The sequence below is a fragment of the Ostrea edulis genome, chromosome 1 (genome assembly GCF_947568905.1).
Source record: "Ostrea edulis chromosome 1, xbOstEdul1.1, whole genome shotgun sequence".
Lineage (NCBI taxonomy): Eukaryota > Metazoa > Mollusca > Bivalvia > Ostreida > Ostreidae > Ostrea > Ostrea edulis.
The window spans coordinates 69,130,403-69,154,925 of NC_079164.1; the positions used below are offsets into that span (position 1 = coordinate 69,130,403).

Here is a 24,523-nt window from a genome sequence, read left to right on the forward strand (position 1 = left end):
AGGACCATGACTTCTTTGTTCTTTGACATAGGCATATCATATTTGACACACGAGTGTATCACCATGAGACGATGTGTCGAGTACCTTCATGACCTCTATATGACCTTGAACTTTGACCTCAAGGTCAAAATTGATTATAGGGTTTTGACATAGTCATACCATAAGACATGGGTGTATCACCATGAGACTATGTGTCATGTACATTCATGACCTCTTTATGACCTACATGTAGACCTTTGATCTCAAGGTCAAAATTATAGGTTTATGCCATGGATTTGTGTTCGGACTATATCTTCCATTTTCTTCTACAAAGGCATACCATATTTTTACACTCAGGAAAGAGATAATTTATACCTATTAACAACACCCTTTGGGAGATTGGGGTAAGCGGGGGGTATTCTTACTGAGCATTGCTCACAGTACATCTTGTTGTGATTATCTCCCCTTTAAATGGGCCATGGCCCTTCATTTGAACCCCTCCCCCTCCTTACCCAAGGATGTTTAGTGCCAAATTCAGTTTAAATTGGTGTAGATGTTCTGGAGAAGATGAAAATGTGAAAAGTTTACGCCAACAGACAACGGACAAATTTTGATTAGAAAAGCTCACTTGAGCCCTCAGGTGGGCTAAAAACAAGACAAACCACTTAATACTCAGGAAATGATAATTTATGCACATTAGTGTTATTTTGCAAATAATTGACCATAAAATCAAGATAAACGGTTTCTCGTCACTCATATTGAAATCCAGATACATAAGTGCGAAAAGAGTAGACAAAAACCTAAAACGAACGGACGCGTAAACAGTCGTAGGGTGGCGCCCCATGAATTTTTACGTCACATTTTTTTTCTTTTTGGTGTGATGTACGTAAACTAACTCAAGGGCCTGAATCCTTCGGCACCGGCTCTGGGTAAGACACCACAAATTTTGACATTTGCAAGGTTAAGGCGTTCAATGTTCCTCAATACTGGCAACGCCTGAAGTCATAAAGTAACGTTTGTCTTTTTTTTATTTATCTATTTATTCATTTATTTTGGGGTTTTTTGTTTTTGGCATTGTTCATGATTATCCGAATGACCTGTGAATTTAACCTTTGATGCCCGGAGCTTGGTGAAGGAACATTCACTACGTACATGTATGTTTTCTTGAACGTCTCGAGTTTGACGCGAACAGGACCTCCGCCACGCGAAGCGATGATAGATTGAAAATCTTTTCAAGCTTGAACAACATTACTGAAGAACGATTTATTGAGTAAATTGTAGGAGCTAAACACTTTAAACTTGTTTTTTAATTGTCAGTTTAATGAAGTATGGAGATATATATTAAACGATTTGAATTTGTTTTACAAATGCTTGTGTACTGCCATTTTGTTCATTATAACACTTACTTTCACGGCCAAGATTTATAATTACTCTAAATCTAGCAAGAACGTGGAATCTTTCAGTCATACGGTGGGTTTTTCAGTCCAACTTTTCATTCAACAAAGGAAATACACTAAATAAAACACAAATTCAACACCGGTAACTAGAATTTACTCAGACTGATGGCGAAACATCATAAAAGACATTTTAAACAAGAAGTACATGCAGGGATATCAATTCGTGAAAAGAGAACTAATCTCCAACATAGTTTGGCAGTGTTTTTATTATAAAAGTAACAAAATAAATATTTCATAGAGCCTTCACAATGTATACAACTACAATCAAAATATGTTCATAGGAATTTAACAATACCAAATAATATCTGATGAGGTCTGCGCGGTCAAAATCAATACCGAATTACTATATGGTAGTACAAGAGTGGGAAATAAACTACACAAGCTATTAAGGTTCCCATTCACAAACGATCTTTTAACAATGGCAACAATTCTATCTTGCAGTCTAATCAGTATAACACTGCCTTAAATCTACATGGTCATTTTTATAGAATCACCATACATGTACATCAGTGTGGTTTGTCCCTAACAATAACACTGGACTAACTTCAAAATGGTTTTATGAAACGCGACTCCGCACATTTTTTGGAACGTTTTGTCTGACGGATAAAAACCGTTGAAAATGAGGAGATATCCAATCACAAATTCACCATGAGACTCAGTCATTAATACACATTTAAATTCCATCAAAGGCATCTATAGCCATTGTTAATATTTGACATTTCTTTCGACAGATTTTTTTTTTTTGCTAAATGAATGTGAAATGATATCAGGCTTCGTTCTTTACATGAAGTATACATGTACATGTGCACCAGTGGATATTTCATACACATTACAAGGCATACTTTGGCATTTGATATGAAAAATAAAATCTTGCAGGGGAAATCGAACTATTCGTGTATATATACATTGTAAGACGTTAAGCTACAATGTAAATGGAATCTTTCACCATACTTCCTAGTATAATGAATTGTGCGGTATCGTATTTTGTAATTTCTGAGAAATTGCGAAGTGTATTGTACATGTAGGTAAAAATAACTGAGTACGGTTAATTATCTGAGTTTCATACACTGTTCTGTGATATTATGCTATTAATTAATATTTTATTATAGCAGTAGTTCAACAACAGTAAAAGTAAGAACTTGTATTTTGTCCTAAACAAATACGATGATCATTTCAAGCACATGACAGGATTAGAAAGTCATCAATTTCAGAAAATGCGAAGAGAGCTTTCAGCATCCTATCAAATTCAATCTTTTATAAAGTAACGCTTATCTAAACTCACACACATGATTGATATCACAAATTTCTCTCGTTTACCACAAAGGATTCCGATGTATTTAAGTGCTCGTGGTGTTATCAAGAATGAACGAAATATCAAAGGATTACATCCTCGTCGTCGTCTTCCGCTAACAGTCTTAACCTACCGGAGCGCTCCTTTAACCGAGATCTTCCATAGCGACACAGTCTAAGACCACTAGAGGTATAACAACATTTACGACAAGCAAACCGATTATTGGTCTGGCAACAACAGCAACATTTGGTACAAAAATAGACACTCATGGCAGTGATGATGAAGAAGAAAATCCCCGCAAATATAGCAACAGTGACGTAGTGGAAAGGGAGAGGACACCTACAGCTCAGGTGATTACTGAACCCCTCATCACACTCCCAGTTCTCAATCCTAGCTCCGTGGTTGTGCTGAATCAGCCAAAATTTGTCAATGGTTGTGTTGAAGTCTACAGACACTTGCTCAAATAAGAGATGGGTCTCATTAATGACCATCAATCGTCCATAAGAGTGGGGACTTGCTGTATCGGCTCTGAAGGCGGACCAAGGTTCTGAAAGTAAAGCATACAACTGCATGAATGTTTTGATCACGTGACATGGATCCCACACGATCATGTAAAACTTCTGTGTGCACTATTCGATAAATCTGTACATTTTGACAAAGACTAAATTAAAGTTTTAATTTTGAAATATGCTACCTAAACGCTGAGAGTATAATTCAAAATACATTTATAATCCCCTAAAGTAGACGGAGATTTTCCCCGGCGTGGCTGTCATTTCCCTGACTGCAGAACTCTTACTTGGTTCTCCCATATAGTCCACGTTCTCTCCACACCCAGCGGCACCTGAGATCACGTGGACAGGTGCCCGTGGATCCATGTAATTCTTGGCAATGACCTGATAGTCGTACACCGGCCAGAGACGCTCATACGAGTGTTCATGGGCTTGTAACACAAGATCCACTCCCTGGGCGTAGAATAAATCTTCTAGACTGGGGATAATAAGACAGATAAAGAATCAAATGCTATTTGATTGCAGTTGCAATTTGATCGATACAATACAATTATTGATATTCTACGTTAATACGATGCTTTAGGTATCCGAGAATTTTTAGAAAACATTCATTGAGCTCGGAAAGCAGTTATCGTAGCAACCGAGAACATGTCAATAATTGTTTTTGATTTATGATTAAATGATTTAAAACATAGAAAATGGCTACTAGTGACTACGAAGCGATACCTGGTCGGCCACCTTTGTGTACAGATAGACGCAAGACAGTCGAGAGTTATTAGACACGCTAGTTTGACTAAATAACTGAAAACATTGACACCGGCTACTAAAACATGTACAACTTACCAAATGATATTAAAGGGACATGGGCACGATTTGAGCTGGAAAATTTTCAATTTTTGTTTTTATTTTTAATGTTTAGAATGCTTAGCTAAGGTATTACTAATGATCAGCAAAAAATTGAATGTCAATATTCAAGGTACATGGGAGATACAGAGGTCACAAGTCTTTGAACTATGTAAACAAGGCTCGCGTCATGTCTTTGTTTACATAGGTTATATACACTAGTAAAAGTTTCGTTTGAAGCATTTTTTTTTTTTCAATTCTTAAGTGGATTCTTAACACAATTAAATAGTTTCTAGTGTTTAGCACATCTAATTTTGTTTTAAACACGCTATTTTCTATTAAACAGTCTAATGTAAACAAAAACATGGCACGAGCCTTTTTTATATAACAAAGAATTGCGAGTGCTGTATCTCACTTATAACTCAACAATTGATATTCAAATTGTGGTTGACCATTAGAAATACTTTAGTTAAGCATTGTAAACAATAGAATTAAAACATTTTTAAAAAAATTGAAAATTTTCAGCTCAAATCGTGTCCATGCCCCTTTAAGAATACCTATTTAGTCTTCTTTATATGAAAAGGTGAAGATAACAAACAGTAATCAATCTCTTTTCTCATATGAAGAATGTAAATTTCAGAGCAGGGCAAACATGGACCACTAGACATACCGGAAATTGGATCGGGTGCCTATGATGAGTAAGCACCCCCTGTCGACCCACCACACCCGCCGTGAGAACCAATATCTTTTTCAGGTAAACGGAGTAATTCATAGTTAAGACCAGTGTGTATAGAAAAGCCTAACAATTGGTATGACACACGTCAGACAGCATTTGACACAATGACAGGTGGTATTGCAAAATTAGGTCGTTATAACGACCCTAGAATTGGTCTGGTTCGATGTTGCAATAAATCAACAAGTGTTACTCGAATCGCGGTAGCTCAGTGACGGAGCGTTCGATTCATAACCGGAAGTCTCCTAATGTAAAATACATTGTATACAGCATGCTTAACAAGCAGTTCTCCAGATCCGGGAGTCTCCTAATGTAAAATACATTGTATACAGCATGCTTAACAAGCAGTTCTCCAGATCCGGGAGTCTCCTAATGTAAAATACATTGTATACAGCATCCGTAACAAGCAGTTCTCTAGATCCGGGAGTCTCCTAATGTAAAATACATTGTATACAGCATGCTTAACAAGCAGTTCTCCAGATCCGGGAGTCTCCTAATGTAAAATACATTGTATACAGCATGCTTAACAAGCAGTTCTCCAGATCCGGGAGTCTCCTAATGTAAAATACATTGTATACAGCATGCTTAACAAGCAGTTCTCCAGATCCCATCGTGATGTTACAAAGTGCATTATTCTTAGTTTTAGTTAATGAATGAAAATGTCGCCAGAACATTGCATAAAACTGTGTACTTATACTTGAAACCTGTATAAAAACTGAACACTTTTCTAACATCTGTTACCTTTCTTTGGGGTTTTTTGTCTGGTTTTAATTTATGGTTCGTATGAATGACTTTATTAATTGACAATTTATGTACTGTTAAGTACTTCAAGATAGGAATACAAGTCATCTGTAACATTATCCATATCAGTTAAATATAAAATCAATATAAATTGAAATGTATTTAGTGCGAATAAAACCCGTTCCTTTCCGTAGTTTGTAAGCTAAGATAACAATAAAAAAATCGGGCAAATATACTATATTTTATTAAAATCAAAATAAGAATTTGTTTACATGCGGTAAAACAATTTTATCTTCATCATATTCTGCATCATAAATTCATTAAGCAAGTTAAATGTTTGTATAAAAGTTTACTAGGCATTTTACAAGAATCTTAAGCTTGTAATTTCAGCATTGAGAGAGGTGTTAGCGTATCAGAGGATGAAAATAACAGTCTAACACAGGATTTGTATGCCCCCTCTCGTGGCAAAACTTCTGTAACGCACAAATATTTACACACGATACAGTGTATGTGTGTGTTGACATTGTTCACGTTACAACAGGGAGTGTGATATTTATAAACAATGATGATTCATGATTTTTATTAAGTCAACAAGTTGAGCATCTTATGTTTGTTTTATTATTTTAACTAACAGACACTGCGTGACCGCAGCACTCCAACCATACTGTTATCTTATTATTCATATTAATAAGATGACCTTTTGATTCGATTCAAACATAAATTCTATGTCGTTTTGTCATTTCATATATCATGAAATACAGTAAATCTGTTAATTCCTCTTACTAGGGTCATAAACTTCACCTTAGTTTACATTGATTCTGTTTCAAATGTATGTATGCCTATTTGGTTCGATGTTAAAAGCCAGACCAAACTTTTGTCAGTATATTATATCAAAAGTGTATAACTTATATAGCTTGATATAAAACATGTTTTATATTCCTAAGATTGATTGATTGATTGAATATTGTTTAACGTCCCTCTCGAGGATATTTCATTCATATGGAGACGTCACCACTGCCGGTGAAGGGCTGCAAAATTTAGGCTTATGCTCGTCGCTAATGGCCTTTGAGCGGGGAGGGATCTTTATCGTGCCACACCTGCTGTGACACGGGACCTCGGTTTTTGCGGTCTCATTCGAAGGACCGCCCCATTTAATCGCCTTCTACGACAAGCAAGGAGTACTGAGGACATATTTTAACCCGGATACCCACGGGATTATATTCCTAAGATAATATCTTAAAACTTGTTTTATATTTATATTGTTACGAGACCTGAGTATTTATTTATTTCATATAGTGTTGCTTATGCTGTGTTGGCACCAATGTGATTAAGTTACTACACAAAATGTTCCTGCTACTTTTTGACACTAGTATCACACCTTCTATATGACGTAAAGCAAACATGTGTCCAATTCTGAAAGGTACAAACTCTGACCCTAGAATCCCATTGAACTACAGAGGTATTAGTTTGCAATGTGTAGCACCAAAGATTTATAACTCGATTTTAAACAATAGACTCATGACATATTTAGAAAAAAAAAAAGAACTTTTAGTAGATGAGCAAAACGGTTTTGAGCAGAATAGATGCTTGGATCATATATTTACCTTAAATAGCGTTATCCAGAATTACAACTCGACCTTTGTCACGTTCATTGACCTACAGAAAGCGTTTGATACCATTGATAGAGAATTACTCCATTACTGTCTACTGCACAATGGAATTGATGGCAACTTTTACAACAATATTAAGTCACTACATAGTTACAGAATCGTGTGCTCGGTTGAATGACTTATACACAAATTGGTTTCGATGTAACATTGGAGTTAGGCAAGATGATGGTTTATCTCCTACATTGTTTGCCTTTTTTATAAACGATCTAACAGTAAAACTGAAATCTTTAAGCAAAGGAGTTCAGATCAACAATTATAACCCAAGTCTACTTCTATATGCTGACGACATCGCCTTGATGAAAGGTGAAGATAACGAACAGTGATCAATCTCATAACTCCTATATGCAATACAAAATAGATAGTTGGAAAAACACGGACCCCTGGACACACCAAATGTGGGATCAGGTGCCTAGAAGGAGTAAGCACCCCTGTCGACCGGTCACACCCGCCGTGAGCCATATATCCTGATCAGGTAAACGGAGTTATCCGAAGTCAAAATCAGTGTGCCAAGAACGGCCTAACAATCGGTATGAAACACGTCAGACAGCATTTGACCCAACGATAGGTTTATTGACGAACTAGATCGTTATAACGACCATAGAATTTACGAAATGCTGACTTCAATCGAGACTGTTTAAACCCATGTACCATCAACTTGTTTGCCAGTGGCTTGCCTCGATTTAAAAACTGACCATACGCAGAACAAACTCTTGTGTATCGAATCAATTAAGAGATATAAACACCATATGCAGATGATAATGGAATATTGCTACATAAATATGGGAAGTTGACGATGGAGACGCTGAAATCATCTCGTTTGTCATACAGTTGAGTTGTCAGTTTGCCATTAATGTCTACTTTCAATAAGATATCTAAGTATGAAGCAGAAGTGGACGACTCTGTGGTGTCTTTTATATCGAGCTCACAGGGATATATCGAATCGACATATGGATGAAAGTTATTACATGTATTATTAACAGACAAAACGTCGTCGATATATCTAAATGTCGAATCGAGGCCACAGTAAGAGATTTTTTCTTCTCACGTAAGAGTTTTTTAATAAATTCTGCTTCATGTGAATATAGAAACAGGTCAGCTAACAAAGGAGCGCAATTCATGCCCCTGGGAATTCCAACAGACTGTTGGAAGACCTGATTTCCCTTTGAAAATGATATGCAACACATGTTAAACAACGTCAACGACTGGTGTAGGAAATGGTGACTACGAATTATAATGCTAAAATCCATTTTTTATCCAGTCAATGAAATTTTTCTAAAAGATATATTTCTATCATGCGCAAAGTTTTATTTTAAAAAGATTTTTGCAAAAAACTATGATATCACATGAGGATCAATCGATCTTAAAGTGACATATAGGTCCGTTGGGCCGGGTGTAATATTAACATGTACAAGTATCTTACTGAAATACAAAAGTTGTAATTACACATGTCACTATGATAAAATATTTACTTACTATATCTCAACAAGCACTATGACCCCAGGTTTTCTCTATAATTTCACGATTCCTTTCCAATTTAGAAATCAAAAATATACTCCCGGGAAAAAAATGACAACGATCCAGAATTCAGGAGCGAACCTCTTTAATGACTTTTGAAAAGACCTTCGTACTTGAAACTCCAAGGTCAAGATCACAGGATAAAAAAATGTCTTGTCACAAGGAATGCTCATGTAAAATATCAAAGGTCTGGCACTTACTGTTTAAAAGTCATTAGCAAGGTTAACATTTTTAAAAAGTCAGTCAAACTCCAAGGTCAAGGTCACAGGGTCAAAAATGTTGGTACCCACGAAAAAGGCCTTGTCACAAGGAATATTCCTGTGAAATATCAAAGCTCTATCTCTTACTGTTCAAAAGTAATTATCAAGGTTAAGGTTTCAGAAAGAATGACAGACGACAAAAACAAAACAATCCTCCCCCCCCCCCCTCCCCCCTGATCTTCGACCTCAGGGGCATAAAAATGACGGTCTAGCGGTACGATTATGTGAAAATGAAAAGAAAATTGCCATCAACGTGTGGTAAATTCTGTTAAATTTCAAGTAAATAAATTCAATACCAATGTAAATGTCTCGTCCAAATATGATATAAATTGAAAAGTACAAATTGAAACATAAATTTCAACTAGATTTGCCCATTTTCGAAGATTTTTTGTTATCAATGAGTGCTGCTTTAGCCTCAAAATAATAGCTTTCCCTTCAAAATATTTTTCTAAACTTTTGATTTGATATAAGTTTAATGATGTATCAAACTATCAAAAATTGAAGATGATGAAAACCTTTAGTTACAATTAATTCCCATAGAGCTATAGTGTAGAAATCTTTATTTGGACATTCGATTGGTTCAGATTCAAATCAATTCTAGCCATTGTAGATATAGCTAAATACAATATGATACGAATATTTTAAAGTCGCTATCATTTCAAATGTCAATATAGAAAGGGGGCAGAAAAACGTTCAGATGATATTAAACAACTTCATTGCTGATAAGCAGCTATTTAAAAAAAAAAAACCACAATCAATGAACATATGTACGTAATATAAATGGATTAATTTTGACAAGTGAATCTAATCAAATCCATGAAGTGTCTGTAATGTGGAATTCAGAGTCTTTCCGGCGGCGAGTTTTTCTCCAACAATAAAGTAAATGATTAGATGTTACTGAGTGATATAAGCTTTACTTGTGTCGGACATGCAACTGGCTGACGGGTATCTCGGTCATTCAGTGCATCTAATTCAATTTCACTTGAATACTACATATCAACAGCACGTGCTTCACCGTATTATGCCATGTATACAAATAAAGAATTAAAGTTCTAGAAATAAACAATCGTTCATACTAATAGAATAAATCGCAATGAATGGAGCCCTGTACCAATGCACGAGTACGTGTAATATTCCTGTAAGTCATTTACCGATGTGTAAACAAAAATCGAAATCATAATTATATTTAGTCGCCTGAATTTAATAGTTGTTGTACTGGAACGGAATTACAAAAAGAAAAGAAAAGAAAAAAAGATATCAAAATTACTGTATCGCGTGTAGTGCATATGGAAGTAATTTCTATAATTGACACAATTACCTTTACAGCAGTCAGTATAGCGCGGAATAGAAGTAATTAATGCATCGTTTAATGAAGCCCTATACATGTACGTTGTAGTAGCCGTGATGGCCGCAGCGGCTTTCTACCCAGGGTCATTTACCCACCTTCTAGTAATTGTACGCACAAGGGAGCTTAATAGCTTCTTTCTCGTATAACAGGTATCAATGAAACCTACCGGGATCTTTTAATTTTCATCAGACTTAATATATCCGATAATGAGTATAATACGGGAACTTGGATTACTGGTTCGTTGGGTGCATTCCTATATCCACCAACAATATTCAAGGTTGAGCACTAATGGAAAGATTCGTTCAAGCACTGAAACCATATTCATGGATGATAACTGGATTTGCGATAATAAAGCATAATGCAAAACCTCAATTAACAGTGTAAAGCATTGGGCGTACAATCAAATTATATTTTCTGCCCTAGGACTTCTCTGAAAGAAGCCAAAAAAATTATGTTATATGCTCTTGTCCATTATCTTGAATGTACGATACTCGTAATCATAATTGTACAATGATATTTCCAATGGCACATGGTCAGAGGCCACGACTCAATGTTCATAATTAACCAAACTAAATATGGCTATGTATGTCTAGTCGTCAGGCAAACTTGCATTTGTGGCGCTACTTAAGGAATTTCCGCCTATGTTAAACGGCCTTGGTCCAAAACATCTGCATGTGTAATTTGAACAAATTTTATTGTATATTACATACATCTGTGTCAGCATCATATGTTATGATTGAAGTCTTTACGTCGTGAAAAAAATGTCATAATCGACTGAACTCTAATGCAATATCTTCTGACTGATGAAAATTCCCTCGTAACAGTATATTGTAACTCCTTTCAGACACAGACACAACTTTAAATCTTTCCTTCAAATCATCAATGAAGGGCATACTTTAAATTTTACATGTACATATCCTAATTTACTTTTAATTAATAACTTTAATTGTTGCTTCTGTTAAGAAATATGTTTCGCATGACATGCTCTTTCCTGATGTTTAACGTAACAGCTTTCTCTCTATATGTTTCAGTCCATTTCTTAACAGATTCCAAACTATATAAGCATGAATCAAAAACAAAACAGACGGAATTCACCAGTGAACCGGTTTTTTAAGTATTGCAATGTAAATGTTGACTATCGATTTTTTTTTTTTAAAACATATGTTCAAACTATATACTGTAAGATTTTATTCTGATGGGTACATGTACGTTTTTGATAAAACATAAAGGAATATGAAAAACAAGAGACCCATGGACCACAGCACTCACCTGAGTCACCTTGTCTCTGCTGTTCTTCAGAAGAATTTTAATATATGTGCCCTCTTTAACCCCATGAAAAACTATGATTCCATATTATGACCACAACCTAGCCGCACGGACGTGGAGTCCTGTCTTAATTGAACGTGAACCTACATAACATGGAGTCCTGCCTTAATTGAACGTGAACCTATATAACATGGAGATGCCTTTAAAACGTGACCAACATGATCTCGCTGTTCTGGAGAGGACCACTTTTTTGAAAGATTGTTCCTCTATATTCATATATCATGCAAGATTGTATCCCGGAATTTAGCCCCACCCTAACCCAGGGTCCATTCATTCAGAATGTTTGCATATTGATGATTTAATGTGACCCTGCTACTCTTGAAAATAGTTTTCTTTTTTCAAATTCCCCATACATTGTATTGTAAAACCCATTTAAGGCAACCCTTGTCAGATAAGAATTTGTACTACATTGGAATACTTGAATATCAATGTATCTAACCTGTGGTCCTTCGTAAAGAAACAAATTCAAAGATTATGAATATAAACTCCATGTAAACCTTTAATCCTCTATTGAGGCTGCATATTATCCCGGGTCATAATTGGAAGAAAATTGAATCGGCAGTACCTGAAGTTTGCATAATAACGATTACAAACCGTGGCTCTGCTCGTCTTGCAGAGTTAATAGAATTCCCTAAAATATTACCAGGTATAAATTTGATCCCCTACAGTGGTCCCACCCTACCCCGGGGTCATGGTTTGAATAAACTGAAATCTGCATATGACTATTCATGGCCTTGCTGGCCTTTAAAGATTTCCCCCTATAAATTCTCATAAAAAACTTTGTTCCCTTTTGTGAACCGCCCCCTTACCATGATTTGAACATTTGAATCTGTATTATCTTAGGGTTCTTGCATATCAATCTCACTAATCATGCCCCTGCTGTTCCTAAGAAGATCTTTTGAAGATTTTTGCTGTAACACCTATGTAAAACTTTAATGTGGCCCCGCTCTACCCCTGTGTCCTTGAACAACATTCAACAAATATGGCTTTGCACTACTTACCGATGCTTGTCTAAACACATGACTATTCGATGCCTACCTGTCCATAAGAATAAAACTTTTTAAAGATTTCCTACTATACATTCCCATTAAAAAAAAATTATGCCCTATTAGGGCCCATCCTACCCCCAGGGGTCACAAATTGAACAAACTTCAATCTGCTCTATCTGGGGATAATTGCGTATATCAATGTGACTAATCAAGGCCATGCTGTTCTCGAGAAGATTTTAAAAGATTTTCCTACATGTCTCCATGTAAAAGTTTAATCCCCTATTGTGGCTCTATCCTATCCCCGGGGACCATGATTTGAACAAACTTGAATCTCCATCCATTAAGGAAGCTTAAAGTTTCATTTCTGGTCCAGTGGTTCTTGAGTAGATTTTTAAATGACCCCCACTTTATTTTCACTATTTCTTCATCCACCCACCCCCCACCCCCATGGACACTATATTTTCACTATTTCTTCATCCCCCATGGAAAGGGTGTGATCCCTCATCTGAACGCTTTTGAATCCCTTTATCAAAGGATGCTTTCTGACAAGTTTGGTTGAAATTGTCTGATAAGTGCAAAGTTTACAGACAAACTCACAGACAGCTAGACGGACGTCGGACAACAAGTGATCAGAAAGGTTCAAATGAGCTTATATTATAGGGGAGCTCAAATATAATTATTTTCACAGAATTATAATGATAAAGCTCTATCCTATGAACAAGTAAAGATAACGGTGATCGATCTCATAAATTTTATAAAGAATACAAACTTCTGAGAAGGGCAAACACAAAGCTCTGGACATATCAGAGCCTAGGAGGAGTAAGCATTCACTGTTAACCGGTCACACCAGAATTGATCAGATAAACGGAGTAATCCGTACTACGGTAGTCAAAATCAATATGTAAACAGCAATTGGTATGAAATATGTCTGGCAGCATTCGACCCATTGGCAGGTTGTATTTGTTTAGATCATTATAACAACCATAGAATTGTCCCATGGGGATCCAGGTTAGAATAGGTCCTCAGTACCCCTTACTTGTCGTAAGAGGCGACTTTAGAAATAGGGTGGTCTTTCGCATAAGATCGAAAAAATCGAGGCTCCGTGTCACAGAAGGTGTGGTACGATAAAGACCCCTCCCTGCTCTAACACTAAACGTCGAGTATAGGCCTAAATTTTGCAGCCCTTCACCGGCAATGGTGACGTCTCGAAATGAGTGAAAAATTGCGAGAGGGGCGTTAAACAATTAATCTATCAATCAGCCATAGAATTTGCGAACTGCTGACTTTAACTGACCTCTGTAATATCAACTTATTTGTGAGAAGCCTGTCTCGATTTAAAACAAATCATCATACGCAGAACATGCTCTCGCATATCGAATCAGTTGTGAGACATAAACACCACATGCAGGTGATAATGGAAAAGTGTTACACAAGTAGCTGAAGTCATCTCATTTTGATAAAGCGACTCAGTTCTTACTTGGTTAAGAAGTTATGACATAAAGGTTGTATTTTTCACCATTTTAGTTTTCTGAGAATTAAACCGCTTTAAATGTAATTATAGTCTGTAACCCATTCTTGCATACATTGTACCCGCCGTTTACAATTCGCCGAAGGCCCACTACTCTGGTATGAGAGAATGATAATGGTGATTAAAAATAATTAGGTTATAAATGGTAATATTTTCTTCATAGAATTATAATGCGAGATTTCATTTCTTTTGATATACATGTAATACATAAGTACCGCAAGGAACTATTTAGGGAACCTCTTTTTTCTTACATGCACTTCCTGTTGTGAGGATCCGTAACGTGCAAGGAAGACATGACAATAACATTAATTTCTTCGCAAATCGACAGTTTCTGGTCCCCAAGAGGGAGCGGAGCGAAATATTACTCACCCATATTTAACCCAGTATCCTAGGATCCGCCCGGTACAGTCGTCTACGTTTTTGTTGGAGCAGTACATCGGTCGGTGACCCATGGCGATGACCCAAGGTCTTCTAAAACGGTTTCGGTTGGCCTGTTTTAAGTCTTCTAGCAACCAATCATATTGTTTGCATACGTAATCTTGATTATCAACGAAAAACACCTCTGTTGAATAGCTAATAAGAGAATCACAGAAATACACGATTATTGCTATCAATATGAAATACGGTATTTGAAGTATTTTTGAAACGGGGGTATTAAAGCAATAAATCAATAAAATCATAAAGATGGTATTTTATGAAAACAGTGGGTTATACCTGATAAAATGGACGGGACCGATATCTATGCTGTACCAGAGTCTATCATAACGCATTGGCCAGTCAGCATTAGGCATTGAAAATCTCACTCGGTAGTGGTGCATATCTTTCTCCAATTCTATATCACAAAGAAATTCCAAAGACTCGTATACCATCAGTTTACACAAGCTGGGTTAAATCTTTTATGATTGACGAGCCGTTTCATGTGAATACAAAGCTGATTTCTTGTCATCTTTCAGGTTTAGTGTTGAAAGAAAACGAATTAACTTTTCGATGCTACATCCTTTTTATCAGAAAATTTATACTCTTTGAAACATGTAAAGAAGCGTGTCTCCCCCCAGAATTTTAGCATCTAACATTGAGAATGGGATCCATATTCGAAAGTTTGTCCAGGAATAATTTGATCATTAACCTTTAAAAGTAACTTTGGGACTTTATGTCACTGTAAAAACCATCATATTAGCTACACTCAATAAACCTAAAATGTAACTATCACTTAAATATGCTCAAGTCTTATATGGCAAGCCCTTTTACTATTTATTCGAAAAATAAGATACCTCTTTAAATTAAAGAGATATCTCTTATTTTAAAGAGATATCTCTTTAAAATGAGAGATACCTCTTAATCTTAAGAGATATCTCTCTAATAATAGATATCTCTTTCACTTAGAGAGATATCTCTTTCACTTAGAGAGATATTTCTTTAAGTGAAAGAGATATCTCTTACACTTAAAGAAATATCTCTTTCACTTAAAGAGATATCCCTTTCACTTTAAGAGATATCTCTTTCACTTCGAGAGATATTATCTTATACTTTAAGAGATATCTCTTTCACTTAGAGAGATATCTCTTTCACTTAAAGAGACATCTCTTTTACTCTGATAGATATCTCTTATACTTTGAGAGATAGCTCCTTCACTTAAAGAGATATCTCTCTAAGAATTGCTAGAGAGATATCTCTCAAAGTATAAGAGATATCTCTTTAATCGTTCAAAAAAAGATATCTCTCAAAGAGAAAGAGATATCTCTTTCCAATATTTCTATTAGTTTGAATACTTAAGTAGTTCTCCCTAAAACGGAAGCCCGCCAAAGCAAATCTTACCATGATGGCTGGGGTGTTGCTAAAACATGGGACGGAACGGAAAACGGAAAATATTTTATGCAATGATGTTATGAGGAGGTCAACATTTTGCAAAATCAAAAGGCTGATTTTGAACAAGAAGTGCAGAAATTACAAAGAGAACAGGAAGTCATTCTCAGAATCCATCATTTCATATTGATACCTCATACTAATGCATTATTATGTATTTTTACACGGTGTATTTTGTGGATGAATGTACTAACAGGCGCTTGCTTAATAATTTGCATAGTACATTTTAATGAAAATATCAAGTAAGCGCCTGCTGGCACCATCTTTTCCCCCGGCTTTGTCACCCCCCCCCCCCCCCCCGATTTTGACAGTATGTTGTTTCACAAATGAAGAAAAAATAAATAAGATAACATACTGAAAAAGACTTGAATTATAATTCAACCCCTTTCAAATTATATTACTGGTATGGTAAGAAAGATTTTATGAGCCCATCCAATGAATAAAAGATAAAAGGCACACCCCCTCCCCTCGAAAACATCATTGTAAAAGATAAAATTATTTTTTGAACAATTTCCCCCAAACATAACCTTTTTAAATTGAACGTGCTTTTAATCGAACTACATATGTTTAAGATAACTGAATTTGAATTTAGTTCTACACCTGGTACAATATACATTTATGTATCACATCAAATTTTAAAGCGAACGAGTCCGGTGAAGGAAATAAACCCCGTGTGTTCTTTTCATTCTCTACCCATTGGTGTCACAGCTCGCTAACACCTCTGTCATTGCCGAAATTTCGAAATTCTTTTAAAATGCCTTGTAAATTCTTATACTAGCGTTTAACTAAATTCGCTTAATCAATTTATTACGCAAAATTTTAAGATAAAGTTGTTTTATCGCTTGTAAACAATTCCCAAATTGTTGATTTTAATGAAAATGACAACCCCCCCCCATTTTTACCGTTATCTTATCTACATTAATCATTCTAATTCTTAAATTTCGTTCCGTTTTGTTTTCCGTTCCGCGTTTTAGCAACACTCTGATGGCTGCAATCCCGTGCGAAGATTTTGCTTTAACCGCATGTGAAATGTATACAAGTATAGGTAACAAAAAAAACAAAGACAATAAATTGATGAAATATACGAGCTAGACTAGATTTCGCCTCTCGGCAACTTGACAATGTTACCCCAACCACCTCTTCAACCTTTCCCACCATTTGTACACTAGAAATATTTTGCTTGGTTAAAAAATAGGGTTACATCATTTCTATGACAATGCAACAGGGAGAAGTCGTTATGATCACCGGGGGAAAATCTAAAGAGATATCTCTTTAGATTAAAGGTATATATCTTTAAGAAAGTTTAAAGAGATATCTCTGTAACTTAAAGATATATTTCTTTTTACATCGATAGAGAGATATCTCTTTACGCTAGAGAGATATATCTTTCTCTCTGAGAGATATCTCTCTAGCTTTGAGAGATATCTCTCTAGCTTTGAGAGATATCTCTCAAAGAAAAAGAAATATCTCCCAAGCGTTAAGAGATATCTCATTTGTTTAAAGAGATATCTCTTTTGGTTAAAGAGATATCTCCTTAGCGTAAAAAGATATATCTCTAACTTACAGAGATATCTCTTTAACCAATAAAGATATCTCTCTTATTTAAAGAGATATCTTATTTTACGAATGAATAGTAAAAGGGTTTGTCATAGTTTTAGAATTAAAAAGAACGTGGTTTCTGATTGATTATCATTATGTATGCAATGTACACATGTACACGGAAATTTACTGTAATATGGTCATAGGTACAGGAAACCATTTCCTAGCTTACAAGTGTGTATTTCCAAACGAGTAGAGTGTTTGTACGTGAAGAGAAACACTAAAAACAATTAGAAAATCACTTCACATTTCTATTATACAACTTCCTACACTCCTTTATTTCCGGTGTATGGGACGCTGAAGTTATGACATTATTTTCTATAAGCCTTTCCGATATCTGGTGGTCTCTTTAATATCGTATTAATCATATTTTAGTGCTCATGATACACTGATTTCAGAACAGTGCGTCCATCAGTCCCCGTACTTCATTTCTTTTTGATCTTGTTGTTCAAAAATTTTCTCATCTGCTTAAATCAAGGGTTTGTGATCCACCACGATTACGAACCCGTGACTCGGGAAGATGGAGCTTTCTGTCAGCGGTTGGCGAATATATATATATATATATATATATATATATATATATATTTGCATGTAATTTGTAATTTCGTCTAGAGTCAGAATTATGTAGTTGATAGGTAGAATTTGTAAAGGTTATATCGATATTTTTGTTCGATGAAAAAGTTAACATTACGAACAGTGATCAATCTCTTAATTTTATAAGACATACAAAATCGAGAATAGGGCAATCACCAGAGGTGGGATCATGTGCCGAGGAGGAGTAAACATCCCCTGTTGACCGGTCAATGCTAAAAGATTATAATTAAGATATAAATGTACTTTATATAGAGCTTAAGTTCATTACACATTGCGGATGAACATCTCCTATAAAATACTGAATATATTTCAAATTTAATGAAAACTTTGATGATGATCTTACCGTGATTTCCCGGAGATGTCATGTAAGGAATCATGGCGGCTACTGCTTCTATTTTGCGCATAAATTCGTCTCCTACCTTTTGCCCATGGAATTATATAAAATGCAAATCAATAACAACACGATACAATAAGTTCGTTTTCCTTCTCAAGAATCGGCTATCGTATTCATACATGTACATGTACCTTTCCACCGTTGGAATGTAGATCATAACCAAAGTCGCCTATGTGCCATATTGCATCGTATGTATTCGTAGTAACGTCTTGGAGCAAAGCTGGGAAGGTCGGGATACCACCAACTGCACCGAGATCGCCGTATAAGATAAAATTGGCAGATCTCTCCTGAAATTACGAATACTTTCTACATATCTTTATAAAATTGCACAAACAACACATTATGGTTGTACAAAAGTTCTAGGATTATAAGTTATAGATTCAATGAAAAGAAATTAAAACCTCACTACGGTGTATAGGGTTCATTAGTAGTTTGAATAAAATGGCTGACGAAAGCCTAAACATAATTTGTGTCAAAGTTAAATGATTTCTGTTACAATTCAATCAGCAAATGATGTTAGATATGAATTTTTGATCGGTGATAAATAAAAAGGAAAGCTAGTATGCTTCCCCCAATACAAAGTTATTCTGCAGTAATATTTCTGCATCAAAATCGAAGTTAAAGATTTACCGTGGCGCCCTCTGGTGTCTTGAAAGAGAACACCGTGCTACTGGCATGTTCCTTGTTCTGTGTACAATGGACCTGGTAGAAGTATCGTCTGCCGGGGAACAGTTCCTGCATGGATGTTACAGAAAGTTAATTTTGATCATGCTTAGTCAAAGAGAAATCATTAAAATTTCAACAACACAACTTTATAATAAACGTGATAATTTCAGCTTCTCTGTCGTCAACTTTCCATATTTACATGTAAGTAGCAATATTCCATTATCACATATAGTATTTATGTCTCTCAACTGATTCGATACACAAGAGTGTGTTCTGCGTTTAATCAGTTTTTAAATCGAGGCAGACTACTGATTACTGTAATAAGTTCATGTTACAAAGGTTTTAACAGTCTCGTAATGTCAGCATTTCGCAAACTCGGTGATCGTTATAACGAACTAATATTTATTATTACAACCTGCCATTAGGTTAAATGCTGTCTGACGTGTTGCATACCAACTGTTCTTTACGCAGTTTTTTTTTTTTACTACGGATTACTCCGTTGACCTGATCAAGATATAGCGCTCACAGCGTGTGTGACCGGTCGGCAGAGGATGCTTACTCCTCCTATAGGCACCTGTACCCACCCATGGCATGTCCAGGGCTCTGTGTTTGTCTTACTATTAATTTTGTATTCCATTGTATGGGGTATGAGATTGATCACAGTTCGTAACCTTCACTTTTTCATACTGCACATGATTATGATTAACCACTCAATATACTTTATTTACATGACAGTTTATTGTATACATGTATTTTTAAATTTTAATACAATTTTCATACCCGAAGTTCAGCTCTGTGAATGATTTTTAAAGCATTCCAACTGTCTAAATTCAATGTTGATACTTGACTGGTGGAACTATCGTTCATGCGACCCACTGAAGACCCATAAACCACGTGGCATGTGGTCTGTGATTTGCAGGACCACATGACCACCATTATGTCTGTGTGGTCGCCAAAACTGATGTGAATCTGTTCTGGTACATCCACAGCAACGATACCTGCCGAGAATGCAAAGAACAATATTTCTTAATTTAGTAGCAAAGTCAACAACATGATGCAAGCGTCTTTCTACGCTAGCGTGTGATTAAGAATGACCTTTAAAAGGTTTTAACATCGAATTGATAGCATATACGAATTTCATATAAATGTCATAAAGTATTCCAGATCTGCAACTATTCGGTATGCAATCATACATACACGTGTAAATTGCATTGGTAGAGACATATTATTATAGTTGCCAATTTTTACCGCGTTATTAAATGCGCTTGTAAAGATAATTGAGTGCGATATGAATTTCCGGAACTAAATGGTCTAAGCCTTTTCGGTGTGATAATGCATGCTCTTTATAACAAGACAAGTTCTTACATCTTAATTAGCTTCCAAACATCAAAAGTTGTTTTTTGTGCCTGCCTGAGGGGGAGAACTAAAAATCAATACAATTTTCGTTACATCAACTTCCCTTTGTGCGAATACAAGCTGTAAAGGAAAAACCGGATTGCAGTTTCCTACGTTATGAAAGGGCCATCTCGAAAGGTAACCAGAAAGGTAATCAGAAGTGTTCAAATTAACACCAAACAAAACCACTTTAAAATACAGTCATTAGTAGATACATTCAAGATAACAAATTCCGTTGCGTCTTGAAACTTTAAGTTTAATCATGTTCATAGAATCTGAATTATATTTCAGTAAAAATGGAGTTTGAGATGTAATTTGCTGACCCCTCATTTTGTATGACTGTGCTTGAGTACGTCCAGTATTTATTTGATGATGACCCCTGGCACTGCTACGGCTGATTGTAATCAGGAAAGCTCGCGCATTACCCGCGTGCCAGCAGGGTTCAATTCAAATAGGTTAGTAATCCAAATGTAATGGGACATACTTGTACAGTCATATCACACAAAATGAAAATATTCACTGGATGGAATTATTTATATTTGTATGTCTGTATATAGTGGATAGATACGCTATATTTCTCCTGGATCCACACCTTCCTTGGCCATGAGGCTCAGGCAAACACTCTGTCATGAGCTGATTCGAGTAAGAATATCACGAGTGGAAGAAATAGTGTGGACAATAGTATGCATTATCGAGAAAGGGTTGCCGTGGTTATGGGTGGTTTGAACAATCGAAAAAATTCTTATCGAGGAAATACATTTTTCTTTCTCAGTCAGTGTAAAAAAAAATATTGAGCGGTTGTACAGTGTACACCTTAAGTTTCGTTTCATGAAAGTCAATTAGTAATTCTTAAAATTCATATTCTATACTGTATGTAAGGAAGTTCGTCAAAAATAAACTTATATATCAAGAACTACTCGAAAATTTAAAATAGAATTACTTCAAGCGTAAAGTTAGATTCCTCTTACTTTTACCCCTGAGTTATTCTGGCACGTGCGGGAGAGGGGTGCGTGTGATATCTGTACATATCACATTATAAAAGCGGGGGTAAATGTCAAAGGAATCTCGGATTATTCAAATTTGATATTCCTTTGCGTTCTGAAACAATACACTTTATCACCCTTTGCACACTTTGAAGGAACTCGTCACGAATATACATGTACAGTGTACAAATAGCTTTTTCCCCTTTTTATGAATAGCTTCCTGTAGTTCGGACTGACAACGTAAACAGCATATAGGATACTTCCTGATTGTTTCCAGATCCTTGTAAACCACATGACAACGGAAAAACATCTCTATACTACCAGGTACTGTACACCATCCTCACTCGCACGGAACTCTAAGTAGAGAATGCACTATCGTCTCTGACACTTGGAAAACCACAAACGCCTGTAGCCCCCCCCCCCCCCCCCCTCTCATTTCATTTTTTAAATGACCCTTATGCAGTACAATACATGCGAGCCGCTGTAAATAAGTCTTCACTTCTGAAACATTCTATGATATTTCAAGATCGACATTTAGAATGAAGCTCAATAACAAGTTATTCTGATTGACATTTTGACGGATGATCCCCAATCGTTTTGGAAGTCCCACTGATCTGTTCATTCGCGTGTGACAGTAAGTGAACTCTTTATCACTTTACTCTAGCAAAATTTTAAAGAGTACCTTTGATTCTTTTTTCCTACTGAATACTGGTTTTCGACTTCCCCCTGTCTCGGCTATTCCCATCAACATAAACGTCCCTCTTTATCTCCCCGTCTCCTAACACTAAAGAGACTAAGTTCTATGGAATTCATGCAATTTAGGTTATGTGGAATTAGAAAAAACCCAGTGAATTGTCATCAATAATTGATATCGAGTGCTAATTAAAGCTATAGATCTCTTGCGCCAAATAAGGATTAATGTCCGCCTGTACGTGCGACACATTTGATCTTCTTCGACACCTGCCAGGATTACGTCTACCGTTAATAAACAAGGATTCCAGAAAATCTACGGATTGCATATATATATGTATATATATATATACATATATATATATATATATATATATATATATATATATATATATATATATATATACATGTGTATATATATATATATGTGTGTGTGTGTGTGTGTGTGTGTGTGCTATTCTTACATAAAAGTACATACATGTGACGATGAAATGCGAGGAAGTGGGAAGTATATAATTATGATGTTCCTCCGTCGTTGTCTCGATGAGCAATATATATATTTAAGAAACGACTGGTAATTGTCTCACACCTACAGGACCATGCTTATCCTTTTCATATTACCCACACTGCCAATGATTAAATTCTCTTCTATCATTTCCCATGAAAAATTATTACGATTTTGACGACATGTTGAAGTTCATTTCACACGCATGTTGTACTTTTCATTGCAAATTACATATCGCAGTTAATCTTTTTATCAAGAGTGTCGTACCAATTTTTATGAAGTAATTAGAAACAGATCTCATATCAGATTTTAAAAAAAATTGTTCGTTTGTGGAGTTTTTAATTCACTTTTTTTTTCTTATGAAAAACTTCCTTTGGAGTTAAACTTTTTCCACGAGTTAACGATGCTATTTATATTGCTGTACAATGACAAAACTCTGGCATACACGGGGATAAATTAAACTAAATTAAACTTACCTAGAAATGAAAATACTCCTAAAATTACTGCAGTACCCAGGGGTCCCATAATGATTTAACACCACAACCCACAGCGATACATAACGAAGACTGTCAGAGCTTCACAGGTGATCAGGCCTACATGCTCTGTATTGACGGCGAGGATGAGAGGAAGTGAAAATATGAATGAGACAGCGCGGGGACTTGACATCGATTACGCGTTCTGTAGCCGTTTACGACAGAAAACGTTACACAGCTGATGGGATCATTACATGTATAACACATGTACGTTTTCTGGTCACCTTTCAATATATAACTCAACCGTGAAGCGTTTTGTAAAATAAAGAGATGGCCTCTACCATAAGGAAAACTGGCTATTAGCTGCACATATGTAACATTTCAAATCTTTAACTTTCTGAAAGTTTTTTTTTTCACGAACTTTTATCACAATGTACGATCTTGTTATTACCTAATGCATGTGATATTGGTAAGGGGGATAACTTGTAAGTTGTAGGATAAAATATATTCCAACCAGACCAGCATCGGTAAGTCAGGTTTGAGTTTTTATTTAGCTTTAGTTATACTTGTAGTTATTGTATTTGATACGTTTACAAATTGTAATGATAGTCATTTCCTCATGAATGCGCTGTAATTGTGAACAATCTTGGTAAATATTACTTGCATTTCTATTTTAACAACTAGGAATTCTAACAGAAATGAAAGAGAATGTAAATATGAAAAATAAACGTCGTTTTTGAAAATACATGAGGGTATGAACTGCAACGCTTCACACCACGCGACCGCACGGCATACTTTTCATGAAACGCGTTAGTTAAATTAACGCTTCATAAGAACTATGCCGGCGCGAAGTGTCGCACTTCATACCCTCATGTATTTTCAAAAATACGATTTATTTCTTAAATAAATTTTATTTGTAACACACAATTTCATTGGCTGAGCACGCAGAATTATTTTAGTTTAAATTAGATAACATAACTTGGAATGGGGATACGCTCCCTTGACATCCCAAGACGGCACTACTTTTTTTTCTAATTTTGCATCGCAGCACAGTTAAGTTGTAGGTCTTCTATGAAATAGAAAGGAAAAAACCCCACCAAACAAACAAACGGAACAAAACGTGCACCATAAAAAAGTTACTTTTTTAAAAGAGTCTTTTTACTTGATGCCAA

General features: G+C 35.7%; 1 protein-coding gene across 1 annotated transcript; it reads right to left on the bottom strand.

Annotated features, from left to right (window-relative positions):
• Positions 1 to 1,514: 1,514 nt before the first annotated feature.
• On the bottom strand, positions 1,515 to 23,510 carry LOC125683806 (acid phosphatase type 7-like). The gene is made up of 9 exons (XM_048925278.2): positions 23,355 to 23,510; positions 20,086 to 20,303; positions 19,270 to 19,374; positions 18,771 to 18,926; positions 18,589 to 18,664; positions 14,904 to 15,021; positions 14,559 to 14,762; positions 3,524 to 3,714; positions 1,515 to 3,274 (listed from the first exon to the last, which is right to left on the bottom strand). The coding sequence occupies exons 1-9, from the start codon at positions 23,401 to 23,403 to the stop codon at positions 2,811 to 2,813; spliced, it is 1,581 nt and encodes a 526-aa protein (XP_048781235.1). The 5' UTR covers positions 23,404 to 23,510; the 3' UTR covers positions 1,515 to 2,810.
• Between the last annotated feature and the right edge of the window lie 1,013 nt (positions 23,511 to 24,523).

What these genes read in the sequence shown, in the direction of transcription:
- LOC125683806 (XM_048925278.2), bottom strand. Translation starts at nt 23,403, where the DNA reads ATGGGACCCCTGGGTACTGCAGTAATTTTAGGAGTATTTTCATTTCTA. An exon ending in AGACACCAGAGGGCGCCACG is followed by an intron (nt 18,927 to 19,269) that starts GTAAATCTTTAA and finishes TCGTAATTTCAG; the next exon opens with GAGAGATCTGCCAATTTTAT. An exon ending in GGATACTGGGTTAAATATGG is followed by an intron (nt 3,715 to 14,558) that starts GTGAGTAATATT and finishes TATTATCCCCAG; the next exon opens with TCTAGAAGATTTATTCTACG.